The sequence below is a fragment of the Coenobita brevimanus genome, chromosome 73 (assembly GCF_032717465.1).
Source record: "Coenobita brevimanus isolate Jiangsu-jjx chromosome 73, ASM3271746v2, whole genome shotgun sequence".
Lineage (NCBI taxonomy): Eukaryota > Metazoa > Arthropoda > Malacostraca > Decapoda > Coenobitidae > Coenobita > Coenobita brevimanus.
The window spans coordinates 2,457,345-2,470,465 of record NC_137026.1 but is presented as its reverse complement, the minus strand read 5'-3'; the positions used below and the strand labels follow the sequence as shown (position 1 = coordinate 2,470,465).

General features: G+C 52.0%; 1 protein-coding gene across 1 annotated transcript in view; it reads right to left on the bottom strand.

Moving 5' to 3' along the window:
• The window catches only part of LOC145407415 (cell adhesion molecule Dscam2-like), a 48,059-nt gene that overhangs the window by 17,411 nt on the left and 17,527 nt on the right, over positions 1-13,121 (bottom strand). The window contains exon 2 of the mRNA XM_080278344.1: positions 1,443-1,600. Within this exon, the coding sequence (XP_080134470.1) occupies positions 1,443-1,600 (158 nt within the window). The remainder of the gene's footprint in view (positions 1-1,442; positions 1,601-13,121) is intronic.

The window sequence follows — 13,121 nt, the reverse complement described above, 5'->3', positions numbered from 1 at the left end:
CTCCTACAGGTACTGGTTCTTACAAGGTTTGCCATCACTACTTGTCTCTAAACCCAACAAAACTCTTCACTAAAGCACAAACATTGCATACTTCACCTTTACGAGAGCTATCACACTAAGTCTTACATACCTATCATAATAACAACAGTTGAATATCACGAAAATCTCTCCTTTACTGGAGTATGATTCCCAGACATTGTTGTGAGCGGCAGCGGTCAGATGGTTTAATTGTGACGTCACAGCGAGGGTGCATGTTTCGCGTGAGGTACGATAATCTCCATCTTTTATTTACCTCTCTTTTTCATAAATATTAAATCAGAGAGAAAAAATAATGATATTCCGATGATTACAAGTGACCATTCTATTACTTTATGTAACTTGTACACGACCGTCAACCAGTCCAATCCTCCCTGTCTTCACACCATTAGCAGATACAGCTTCATTTAACCACTGTATTACAAGAAGTTTCCCTGATACTCATAACAGAAATATAATAAATAATATATCAAGAGTCTGGTATACGCTCTTTACAGTAACTTGGCCTAAAAATTGCTACCTCTCCATCTTGGATCCTTAGTTGTAACAAGAGACAAACACTAGAGTATCAGGCCCGTTTAGCAACAAACTCTCATCCCTTTTCTGTCCAACTCTCTAATGCAAGACTTAACCATTACTCCCAGTCCTTCATGTATGCAACAGGTCAACTCTGGAGCTGTCTCCCTCTGTCTGTATTTCCTACTTCATGTGACCTCCAGTCTTTCAAACGCAGTGTGTCCAGGCATCTCGAAATGATCGCATCTTGAATTTGGCTCTTGTTGTATTGTTTTTGTTTTTTCTTAGAAAGAACGGTTTGCGGGCTCCTGGCCTTTGGTTCCTTCTTCCTTGCATAAAACAAAGTGCTATGGGAAGGTTGTAAAGCTGCAGCACTGCCTGTTTCTGCCACTGAGCTACGTGAAATAAACTGCAAAATAGGATATGCAGGTCAAGTTAAGGTGAAAAGAGTACATCACCAAGTTTTTAATATCAATTGTGCTCTCCAGCTGACAAGGCTAATCTTCTTTATAATTTTCCTTCATTAACCCCTTCGTTAAGACAGGCCTGCCGAAAGTGAAAGGAGAATCGTCTGATGGTGTCTGTCTTGCACTATCTGGTCATCCCTTACACCCACTGTCACATCCATACCCCCACACCAGCAGACTGAGCGTGCCAGCAACACACAAGATCCTACCAAGTGTTTCTAGTGTAGCGCTATCTACGGCCCCCTGTATATGACACCCCCCCACACCCCCACACCAGCAGATTGAGCTGTGCCAGCAACACATCCTACCAAGTGTTTCTAGTGTAGCGCTATCTACAGCCCCCTGTGTATGACACATCCCCACACCAGCAGATTGAGCCGTGCCAGCAACACATCCTACCAAGTGTTTCTAGTGTAGCGCTACCTATGGCCCCCCTGTATATGACACACCCCCACACCAGCAGACTGAGCCCATCAAGTGTTTCTAGTGCAGCGCTATCTACGCCCCCCTGTGTGACACCCCCCCACACCAGCAGACTGAGCCTACCAAGTGTTTCTAGTGCAGCGCTATCTACGCCCACCCTGTATGTGACACACTGGGACTGAAGGGATTTACACTCATGGTCTCCTGTTCTCTGATATTCCATTCCACTCAATATCACACGATTTTACTCAGCTGAGGGAGGCAGAGCAGCCGGAGTGGTGACAGGCTTAGCAATGTACAGGATTTTCTCGTTCACCGGTACTTTTGTCTTTCTCTTTTCCTTCTTCCATCTTTCTTCTTACTTTTCTCTTCATTCAGATCTCTCTCTCTCTCTCCTCTTGTGCCAGTCTTTGTCATCATCCCTATGTCTTCCCGCTTTCGTCCTATCTCCTCTTTCATTCATGGTTCTCCCTTGTCTCTTCCTTGTCTGCTGTTATTTTATATCTTTAATAAATCCCATTCCTTTATTATTTCCCTATACACCTCTCCTTCCCTTACTCTGCTTCCTTCTTTCTCCTTCATTCACTCCTCTCCCTCTTTTCTTTGTTTTTCTCTCAGCCTCTCTTCATCCCGTCAAAACTCTCTCAATTTAATTATCTCTTTTTCTTAACAATGTCTTTTTTCTGACCATTTTACGTTATCGGGTTCCTCTCCCATCTTACTAAGTTTTTTCTCATTTTACTCTCTCTCTCTCTCTCACCCCGAGACGGGGTGAGGTAGGGTCCAGAGAGCAAGAAAAAGAAAACAATTAAGAAAAGGAGAAACCAACTAAAAGATTGCTCAGTGTAATGCTGTGTTTTTAGGGCGACTTCTCGTCGTAAGAACACGAGCACTGGAACGGGGTCCTTTTACTAGACCGGATGTAATGCACTAACAAAGGAACAGGGCATAAAAAGAGACAGTACACCGAATCACATCTATTGCTTGAGTTCTACTCATTACAGTGTACATACAACAATATTTGGCACATAATAGAACAGAGATACAATATTACACTCGTTTACATAGCCTGATCCAATATATATTAATACGTGGTACAGGGCAGTCGTGGATATGTTTTACTGTTACTTAGATGAGATATCACTTCACTGTGGTTGTCAGTTTGGATTAATTATCGTGTCACTGGTGGATAATAATAAATGGGGGAGTCTCACTTTGGTTCACTGTGATCGGGAGTCTGTGGCGGAGATATTACTATAATAGAGGTAGGGTGCGGATGGCGACATTCGACACTGTCACCAAGTCGCGGGGGAACACTTCACTTGCCTTTCGGCTCACTCACGCACCTATCTCTAGTTCCACAGAAAACTCCCCGTTTCCTTCCTATAGAGGGGGACTGAACTGTTTAATGCTTGCACACGAATTTCTATGATACCACTGTTTAATATATCTTCTATTAGACACTGCCACTGTGCATTGGATCACTGTCACTGTATTCGGGGTCACTGTCACTGTCACTGTTTTACCCTTGTTTCTTGGGTGGTTAAATCACTGGTACTTACTGTCAGGGAGGCTCCCTTGTTTGGGGCCTCGACCTGAGGGGCGGCTCCTTCCTAGGGCCGCGCTGGTGGGGTGCAGGGAGGCCCTGTGGTCTGGGGGCCTCGACCTGATCGGGGGCCCTCGGGGCTAGGGCCGAACAGCCGGAGGATTCGGGCCTGCTTCCTCTGCTTCCGGGGAGTGAGGGAGCCTGGGTCTCCGTCGTCGTGGACTGCGGTGGAAGGCCTGGGCGTCCTGGGACTGCGGGTGCTCAGGGGGAGAGGCGCCGTCAGGGCTGGGCTGCGGCAGCGTCTCCTGTAGGGCTCCGACAGGGCTAAGGAATGCCCGGGTGTGGGCGGTAAGTCAGCTATCGGACCTTGCCACCACTCTAACGCCTCCTCTTGGCCAAGAAGCCTGGATGGCGACGAAGGGCTCCCCGAAGGAAAAGAGGCTAAAGGGAGACTCACGCTCTTCGTGGTTCCCTGAGTGTGTTCATAGGGCTGAGTTGGGGCTCTGCTTCCCCTAGTGTGGACTTTGGCTGGAGCCGTGAACTTGCCCGGCGTGCGAGGGACACCTATAGGGTGATCGAGGTCGCCCTTTCGCTGAGGCAAAAGGCCATCGACGTGGTGTTCCTCCCGCAGTAGGAGACAAGCCGGAGTGAGGGGCTCAAGAGCCGCACTCTCTCCAATACGGACAGATCCTACCATCAGGGAATTCTCCACCCTGGTACGTGCCCCAGCCGGAGCTGAGTGTCTGCCCATACGGGAAACGACTAACGGAGAAACGGGATCACCTGTCTACTCCGGCGAGAGGCCGGCCCCAAGTCGCCGCTTCCGTAATTGGGTAGCGCTACACGTACAGTAGCAGGGTCTCTCTACCCTGGACCGTATTCTGGCCGTAGCCAAAGTACAACTGGAGAGGGATGCACACAGGCAACTCTCTCTCCTCAGCGTGTTAAGGCCAGAGCCTGGGGTCACCTTCCCCTTTACACACTCTGTCAGGCCGTAGCCTGTGTCTATTTCTCTTCCTCTCTTATGGCCGTAGCCTTGGGCCTCTTCCTGCCCTTGGGCCTCTTCCTGCCCTAGAGGGTGTAACAAGACCGTCAAGACGGTGTTACCTGGGACTGACCTCTTTTCAGTCCCATCCCTGGTCTGACGGTCACTACCCCGCCTGCACAGTAGTTCAGTTTGCCTGAATGCCTGGAGTTGGGGCACTTGCGGGGAATAGGGGCTCAGGGTCGGGATGCCCCGATGACCCTCTTGCCCGAGGTCACTAACCTCACCGGTGTGTCCTCCTGGGGTGGTGGTGGGGTGGCGGCTCGGCGGTGGTGTGGGGGGTGGTGAGGTGGGAGGTCCTGTGGCGGGCATGGCGGGCATTTTACCACCCTCTGCGTCGTTGAAGTCACGGCCCCATGACTGGAGGTGGTAGGTGGTGGAGGTGGCTGTCTGGTAGGCCGGGGTAAGGTGTTGGGTGAAGCTGACCCAGTGCATGGTGAATTGGTTGGGCTCCTGGTGGGGGCAGAGCGTGAAGTGGAGGGAGGACGGCTGGTTGGTCTGGCGTAGGAGGCGTAGCAGGTGGTCAGTGCCTCTGATTCTGGTTGGTGGGTGGTTGTGAGGTTGCCATCGGACCCTTGTTACCTTCATCTCGGGGAATGGTGCCTGGTGGGGAGATGAAATTTGAATGCTGGAGAGTGATGGGAGGTTGGTGCTTTTATTTGGACTAATGTGGTGGGAGGAGCGTTGTCCTTTGGGGAATTGGGAGTTGGGAAAGTTCCAACGTGCTTGGTGGAGGGGTAGGGTTATGGGGGAGGTGTTGGGGGTGGGTGGGGATGGTGGATTTTGGGGTAGGTGTGTGCTGGGTGGAGGTGTCGGGGTGTATCTTGTGGGTAGGCGTGAGAGTCGTCCCGATCTGGTGGTGGTCGTGGTTATGGTGGGTGTGGGTGGCGAGGCTGGTTGAGTGCGTGGTGGCGGTGAGGGTGTACGGTGGTGAGGTGGGGGGATGGTTGGTGGTGCGGTGTGACGTGTATAATGGGAGTGGTCATGGGGGAGGGCGGTGGTGGGTGTGGGGTTGGCGTGATTCTCGGGGGAGGTGGGTGGCTGTGGTGGCGAGGGCGGCGTGGGTGGGGTGGATTGTGGGGTGGTGGGTGGATGGGTGTTCGGTGGGTGAGTGTCTGGTTGTGAAGTAGGGGTGGTGGTATGTGGTTGCGGTGATGGTGTGTTGGGGGGAGGGCTGGTAGGCAGAGAGTTTGAGGAGGGGGGTGAGAAGGAGTAGTAGTAGGAGTCTGGGGGGTGAAGTTGAGGAAGGTCAGGGTGGCCAGGTGTGCGGGCCTGGGTGGAGGTAGGCTTAGTGCGGGGGTGGGCGGTGTCGGGTGGGTTGAAGGGGCGCACGTGGCGGTTTCCGTATGTGCGGTGTTGCCCCTGTTGATCCACGGTGACTTGATATGGATTAGGCACTCGCACAATTTTGTAAGGTCCATTGAATCGGGGGGAGGTCTTCGGTGGGGTAGGGAGGTTTGCAACCACCACAGATTGGCCAGGTGTGTATGGGTTGGAGTGGATTGTGTCAGGTGCTAGATCTTGCTTTGAGTGTAGGTGGTGGAGGCGGCGTTTGAGGTGGTGGAGAGGGTCGGTGTTGGAGGGTGGAGTGGGCGGTTGTAGGTGGTGGCAGAGGGGTAGGAGTAGGGGTGGTTCCCCGAACACTCTCTCGTGCGGGGTTATTCCACCTTCTCTTGGGCACGTATTTAACCCCCATTGTATGATCTTTATGTGTGCAGGCCAGTCTTCATTTCCCGTTTGCGTAATGCGCGTGCGGACTTGGTTCATCAGGGAGCGATGGCTTCTTTCGCATACGCTGTTGCCTTGGGGCCAGTAGGGAGATGAGTGGGAGATGTTGTATCCAAATATGTTGGCTAGTTCTTCCCAGATTTTCCCCGTAAATTCTGGGGCATTATCCGAATGGATGGCCTGTGGAATCCCGAAATAAGGGAAAACATGTCGGGTGAGGGCGTCGGCGACTGACGGTGCGGTGTGGTCCTTGGCGGGGCAGGCGATGATGAACTTAGAGTACACATCCACGAAGGTAATTATGTACTTGTAGCCTGATTTTGGTGTAAGGGGGCCGACGACGTCTAGGGAGAGTAGTTGCCACGGTTTTTGTGCTGTGACTTTTCCTGTAGGGCCTGGTGTTCGGGTGATGTCTTTGCCAAGAGCGCATGCTCGGCATGATTGTATGATCTTCTCTGCAATGGTGGATGGGTTAGAGGTCCAGTACATATCGTTAAAGATCTGTAGCAGCTTCTTAGTTCCTAGGTGGATGCCGTTGTGGGCATGGAGGTGGAGCATGGTGTCGTGGGCCGTGGCTGGGCTGAGGACAATGTGTCCGTTCGGGTCAAAGAGATGTTCGCCATGTGGGTGGAGTTTGTTGAATGTGGTCTGTGGAATCCAAGTTGGGCGTTGTTTGTTAATCCACATTTTAACCAGGTCGGGTTCTTCTTTGATGGCGTTGATTGGGAGACGGGATAGGGCATCGGCGTTGGTGTGTAGCTTGCCTGGTCGGTATGCGATTTCGAAGTCATATTCTTCGAGGGTTTCTCGCCAGCGTATCAGTTGGGCATTGTTTGTATTTGACTGTCGTAGCCACTGTAGGGATTGGTGATCGGTAATGACTACTACATGGGTGCCCGAGATGTAGGACTTGAAATATTCTAGGGACCAGATGATCCCTAGGCACTCACGCTTTGTGGCCGCGTAGTTCCGCTCTGCCGTGTTAAGGGTGCAACTGGCACAGGCGATGATGTGTTCTCTCCCATTTTGTACATGCGTAAGGACAGCTCCTATGGCGATGAGGGACACATCGGTATACAGGCGGAATGGGAGATTGTAGTCTGGGAACGCGACTACTGGCGCGGTGGTTAATTTTGATTTGAGGGTGGTAAAGGCTGTTTGTCTTGTCTCGGTCCATAGAAAAGGCTCACCTTTTTTTGTTAGTTCGTGAAGGGGTTTTGCGATGTCAGCGAATCCTTTGACGAATCGCCTGTAATACGATGTTAACCCCAGGAATGCTTTGACTTCGTGCACGTCACGGGGTAGTGGGATGTCTGCGATGGCTCGAAGCTTATCTGGGTCTGGTGAGATGCCCTCGGCATTAATTAGATGTCCCAAAAAAGAAACTGATCTTTCTGCTAATACACATTTCGTAGGTTTCAGTTTAAGTCCTGCTTGGCGTATGCGGTGAAACACTTGCTTGAGGCGGTGAAGGTGGTCGGTCCATGTGCGACTGAAAACAATGAAGTCGTCGAGGTATGCTAAGCAAGTCTCCCAAGTTAAATCACTAAGGACGGACTCCATTAAACGGGAGAATGTGGCAGGGGCGTTGCAGAGTCCGAAAGGGAAGACATTGAACTCGTAATGTTTGCCATTGGATGTGGAGAAGGCGGTTTTGTGTTTGTCGTCGGGATGCACAGGGATTTGCCAGTACCCCGACTGCAGGTCTAAGGTGGAGAACCATGTCGAGCCATGTAAGGAGTCCAGTGAGTCGTCGATGCGTGGCAGGGGAGTGGCGTCTGTGTTGTGACATCATTTACTCGGCGGTAGTCAACGCAGAAGCGCATTGTCCCGTCTTTTTTTCTTACGAGTACCACCAGAGAGGACCATGGGCTAGTAGAGTTGGAGATTACGCCGGCATCTAGCATGTCCTGGACCTGCCGGTCTTCTTCCTCTCGTTGCTTAGGATTTTTCCGTCGTGATGGTTGGCGAATTGGAGGTCCTGTCGTGTGTATCTCATGGCTGAGATAGGTGGTATGGCCAAGGTCGGTCGGGCCTGAGGAGAATAGATCTTGAAAATCCAGGAGGAGTTGTCGGAGGCTGTTGGTTTGGGCTGGGGATAGGTGTGATGGTAGGGTGGGGAGAGTGGGTGGGTCTGGGGGCGGCGTTTGGCATGGTTCGGCTTCTTCAGTGTCGCCGATGATGAGTCCTCTTGGTAAGGTCAGTGGTGTGGTAGCGAGGTTGGCGACACGGATTTCTTGGGCATGTGGGGGGAGGAAGGTAGGGCTTACTAGACAGGAAGAGAGTGGTCCGGTGGGGATGGATGGTGAGAAGAGAACGGAGGTATGGGAAGGTTTGTTAAGTTTTACCCAAGCTTCATGGTGTGGTGGAATGGTGATAGAGGAGGCGACAGTGGCTGGAAAAGATGGGGAGGGATGCAGATGATGAGTGGTGGGTGGTGGTGATGGGAGTCTACAGTAGTGGTGTGAGGGGCTGGGTTGGGTTTAGGTGTGTCTGTGGTATGGGACAGGTGAGTGTCTGATGGTAGTGTGTGGGGGTGGGTGTTCTTGGTGTGCCTTCGATATTTGTTTTTTTTTTTTTTTTTCTTCCTTATTCTTGACTGCTGGTTGGTTGTGATGGGCTGGATTGAAGTGGAGGCGGCGTTGATGGCAGTCAATGGTGGCATGTAATTTCTGGAGGAGGTCCAGCCCTAAATATCCATCGTATTGACTGCATGTTGAGTCGAATATGATGAATGGGTGGCTAGTGGATATTTGTTGATGGGTGTAGGTCTGAAGGGCCCGAGTTTCCCCACGGATAGGCAGGGGGCCGTCCCCTGCGTCGACGAGGTTGGCTGAGGTGGGGAAGAGGGGGCTGAATGCACCCATGTGGCGGGAGTAGAAGTGGGAGTAGAGGCACGATCTGGCTGCTCCCGTATCCACTAGTAGACGTGCCTTGACCCCGTTTAGCCAGATCTTGTCATAAACAGGGGGTCTGTAGTTGTGTGAGGTGGCCCCCGCCACCGTGGGGAGGTGCGGGGGCGGGCTTAAAAATCCATCTGCTGTGGAGTGGTGTCCTCTTGGTCGTCGTCGTCTGTTCCCGAGAGGGCGTGCATCGGTGTGTCGTCTTCCTGGGCGTCGTCGTCTAAGGAGGAGACTTTCTTGCGCCCTTGTTGAAAGCTTCTGCGCCTGCTAGCTTTGAGCTGTTCCCTAATGTCGTGTACAGGGCAGGTGCGGCTGCAAGCCGTGAATTCCCAGGGGTTAATGGTGATGAGGTTTCCTTGTTCCCTGGGGTTTGAGCGCTTCTTTTGGGGGTAAGCTCTAGGGACTGTGGGGGGCGGCTCAGCAGCTGGCTGATGAGGCGGCAGTTTAGGTTTGGAAGGGGGTTGTTGCCTTGTAGGAAAACGTGTCACCGCGTGGAGTGGCTGTGGTGTGGGGCGGGCGGCGAGCAGATGTCGGACGAGTTGTAGGTCATTTTCCATGTCCCCTGACGGGTCGTAGATTGAGAAATGCTCCCTGACTATGCTGGGAAGGATTCTCAATAGTGCATTGAATGTATGGATATCCCGGGCATTTGGTGGTGCCTCAGGATAGGCGGCGCTGACGAGGCGCCTAGCCCGGGTGAATGTGTCATCCAGGTTTCCGTCGTAGGTGAGGGCGTCGAGTTGAGAGAGAGCAACAACTCGGCCTATTGATGGTGTGAAAGCCTGTCTCACTATTTGTGAGAATTGGTCCCATGACAGTTCTGGGACGATTTTTGGTGCGACACTAGTGATTATTTTACCCAAGTTAGGTAGAGTGACAGCGATCTTTTCTCTGTCTGAGTCGAACCCTATGTCCAGGAGGGGTTTGACCATGTCCAAATATACGTCTATGTCGCACTGGTCCGGGTTGAACCTCGGCAATTGGATATGCGGTTTAGCTGCCATTGTAAGTTCCCTTTCGTGTTCCTCCGTGCGTTACTCGGATCTAGAACCACCGCTTGCCACCAGTGTAATGCTGTGTTTTTAAGGCGACTTCTCGTCGTAAAAACACGAGCACTGGAACGGGGTCCTTTTACTAGACCGGATGTAATGCACTAACAAAGGAACAGGGCATAAAAAGAGACAGTACACCGAATCACATCTATTGCTTAAGTTCTACTCATTACAGTGTACATACAACAATATTTGGCACATAATAGAACAGAGATACAATATTACACTCGTTTACATAGCCTGATCCAATATATATTAATACGTGGCACAGGGCAGTCGTGGATATGTTTTACTGTTACTTAGATGAGATATCACTTCACTGTGGTTGTCAGTTTGGATTAATTATCGTGTCACTGGTGGATAATAATAAATGGGGGAGTCTCACTTTGGTTCACTGTGATCGGGAGTCTGTGGCGGAGATATTACTATAATAGAGGTAGGGTGCGGATGGCGACATTCGACACTGTCACCAAGTCGCGGGGGAACACTTCACTTGCCTTTCGGCTCACTCACGCACCTACCTCTAGTTCCACAGAAAACTCCCCGTTTCCTTCCTATAGAGGGGGACTGAACTGTTTAATGCTTGCACACGAATTTCTATGATACCACTGTTTAATATATCTTCTATTAGACACTGCCACTGTGCATTGGATCACTGTCACTGTATTCGGGGTCACTGTCACTGTCACTGTTTTACCCTTGTTTCTTGGGTGGTTAAGTCACTGGTACTTACTGTCAGGGAGGCTCCCTTGTTTGGGGCCTCGACCTGAGGGGCGGCTCCTTCCTAGGGCCGCGCTGGTGGGGTGCAGGGAGGCCCCGTGGTCTGGGGGCCTCGACCTGATCGGGGGCCCTCAGGGCTAGGGCCGAACAGCTGGAGGATTCGGGCCTGCTTCCTCTGCTTCCGGGGAGTGAGGGAGCCTGGGTCTCCATCGTCGTGGACTGCGGTGGAAGGCCTGGGCGTCCTGGGACTGCGGGTGCTCAGGGGGAGAGGCGCCGTTAGGGCTGGGCTGTGGCAGCGTCTCCTGTAGGGCTCCGACAGGGCTAAGGAACGCCCGGGTGTGGGCGGTAAGTCCGCTATCGGACCTTGCCACCACTCTAACGCCTCCTCTTGGCCAAGAAGCCTGGATGGCGATGAAGGGCTCCCCGAAGGGAAAGAGGCTAAAGGGAGACTCACGCTCTTCGTGGTTCCCTGAGTGTGTTCATAGGACTGAGTTGCGGCTCTACTTCCCCTAGTGTGGACTTTGGCTGGAGCCGTGAACTTGCCCGGCGTGCGAGGGACATCTATAGGGTGATCGAGGTCGCCCTTTCGCCGAGGCAAGAGGCCGTCAACGTGATGTTCCTCCCGCAGTAGGAGACAAGCCGGAGTGAGGGGCTCAAGAGCCGCACTCTCTCCAATACAGACAGATCCTACCGTCAGGGAATTCTTCACCCTGGTACGTGCCCCAGCCGGAGCTGAGTGTCTGCCCGTACGGGAAACGACTAACGGAGAAACGGGATCACCCGTCTGCTCCGGCGAGAGGCCGGCCCCGAGTCGCCGCTTCCGTAATTGGGTAGCACTACACGTACGGTAGCAGGGTCTCTCTACCCTGGACCGTATTCTGGCCGTAGCCAAAGTACAACTGGAGAGGGATGCACACAGGCAACTCTCTCTCCTCAGCGTGTTAAGGCCAGAGCCTGGGGTCACCTTCCCCTTTACACACTCTGTCAGGCCGTAGCCTGTGTCTATTTCTCTTCCTCTCTTATGGCCGTAGCCTTGGGCCTCTTCCTGCCCTTGGGCCTCTTCCTGCCCTAGAGGGTGTAACAAGACCGTCAAGACGGTGTTACCTGGGACTGACCTCTTTTCAGTCCCACCCCTGGTCTGACGGTCACTACCCCGCCTGCACAGTAGTTCAGTTTGCCTGAACGCCTGGGGTTGGGGCACTTGAGGGGAATAGGGGCTCAGGGTTGGGATGCTCCGATGACCCTCTTGCCCGAGGTCACTAACCTCACCGGTGTGTCCTCCTGGGGTGGTGGTGGGGTGGCGGCTCGGCGGTGGTGTGGGGGGTGGTGAGGTGGGAGGTCCTGTGGCGGGCATGGCGGGCATTTTACTAAGTTAAACGGGTCACACTCTCCTTCACTCACCATTCCAGCCCCCGGAATCCTGACTCCATCCCACGGGCACAAACATCCAGGCTTAGGCGCTTCATACCATCTTATCAGCCAGGGTCAATCCAACGCGTATCTTATCTTCTCCCTGACCTAATGACCGTATTCTGTAACAAAACATAACAATCCTCTACAAAGACAGGTTACTTCTTAGCCACAGCACGCCATTTTTATACTATTCATTCTGTTATACTGAGCGAATTTGAAGGAGGGAGGAGGCGAGGTAGGCCAAGGAGAAGGTGGAGGGATATGGTGGAAATGTGTGAGGAAGAGAGGTTTGGAAGTCAGTGAGTTAAAACTAATTTGGCCAAGAGCTGCCATACTTCCCTCTTGACTCCTGAGGTGTAACAGTTAATATGGGAATATAATGGTAGTCACAGGGAAATACTATGCACGGGATGTACAGCTGTAGCATTGCCTCTTTCTGCCACTGAGCTATGTTATAAGCTGCCAAACGACATAAATCCAGGCCAAGTTAATGTGAAGGTACTACACCAGATGATTTTACTCAGCTGACGATGCAGTCTGAATGTGAAGGGTGAATGAACGCCATATCTAAACCCTTTCAAGGTCTTCTTCTTTCTTCCTCTCTTTTCACCAAATTTCCTCCTCTCTCTCTCTCTCTCTAACCCTTTCCAATGTCTTCCTCTTCTCTCTTCCTGCCTTACCTAAATCGTCCCTCTCTCTCCCTTCTCCCTTTCCCCCCTCTACATAACTGATCCCTCCCATAGTCTTCCTTTCCTCTCTCCCTCACTCTTCTCCAACCTTCCCTCTATCTCGCTCCTCTTTTTTTTCCTTCTCCCTCCCTAATCCCTTCCCAAGTCTGTTCCATTTCTCATCCTCTCTGTTCTCTAAAACCTCCCTCTTTCCCCCTCCTCTTTGTGTCCTTCTGGTGCGGACACTCCTACGTCAGCTAGATCTCTTTTACGCTCTCTTGGCCCAGATTTTCCTCCTTATGCAGCTTATTTCACGTAGCTCACTGGCAGCTAAGACAGTACTACGGCTCTACATCTTTTCCATTGCACTTCTTCGTGACTAGCATCATGTTGAAGTGTTGATCTACTGCTACAAGCTCCGCATTAAAGATGGAGAGATGGCAATTTTAGGCCAAGTTAGGGAATATACCGGGTGGTGGTTTGTGGTGGTAGTTGGAGCCGGCACTGTGGTGTACTGTTCCGTCTGGGCTGGAGTCCCGGGGATTTAAACTGTCATAATGAAACAGACATTAGGTTAAGGCCGTCAGAAAGAGGGACACACACA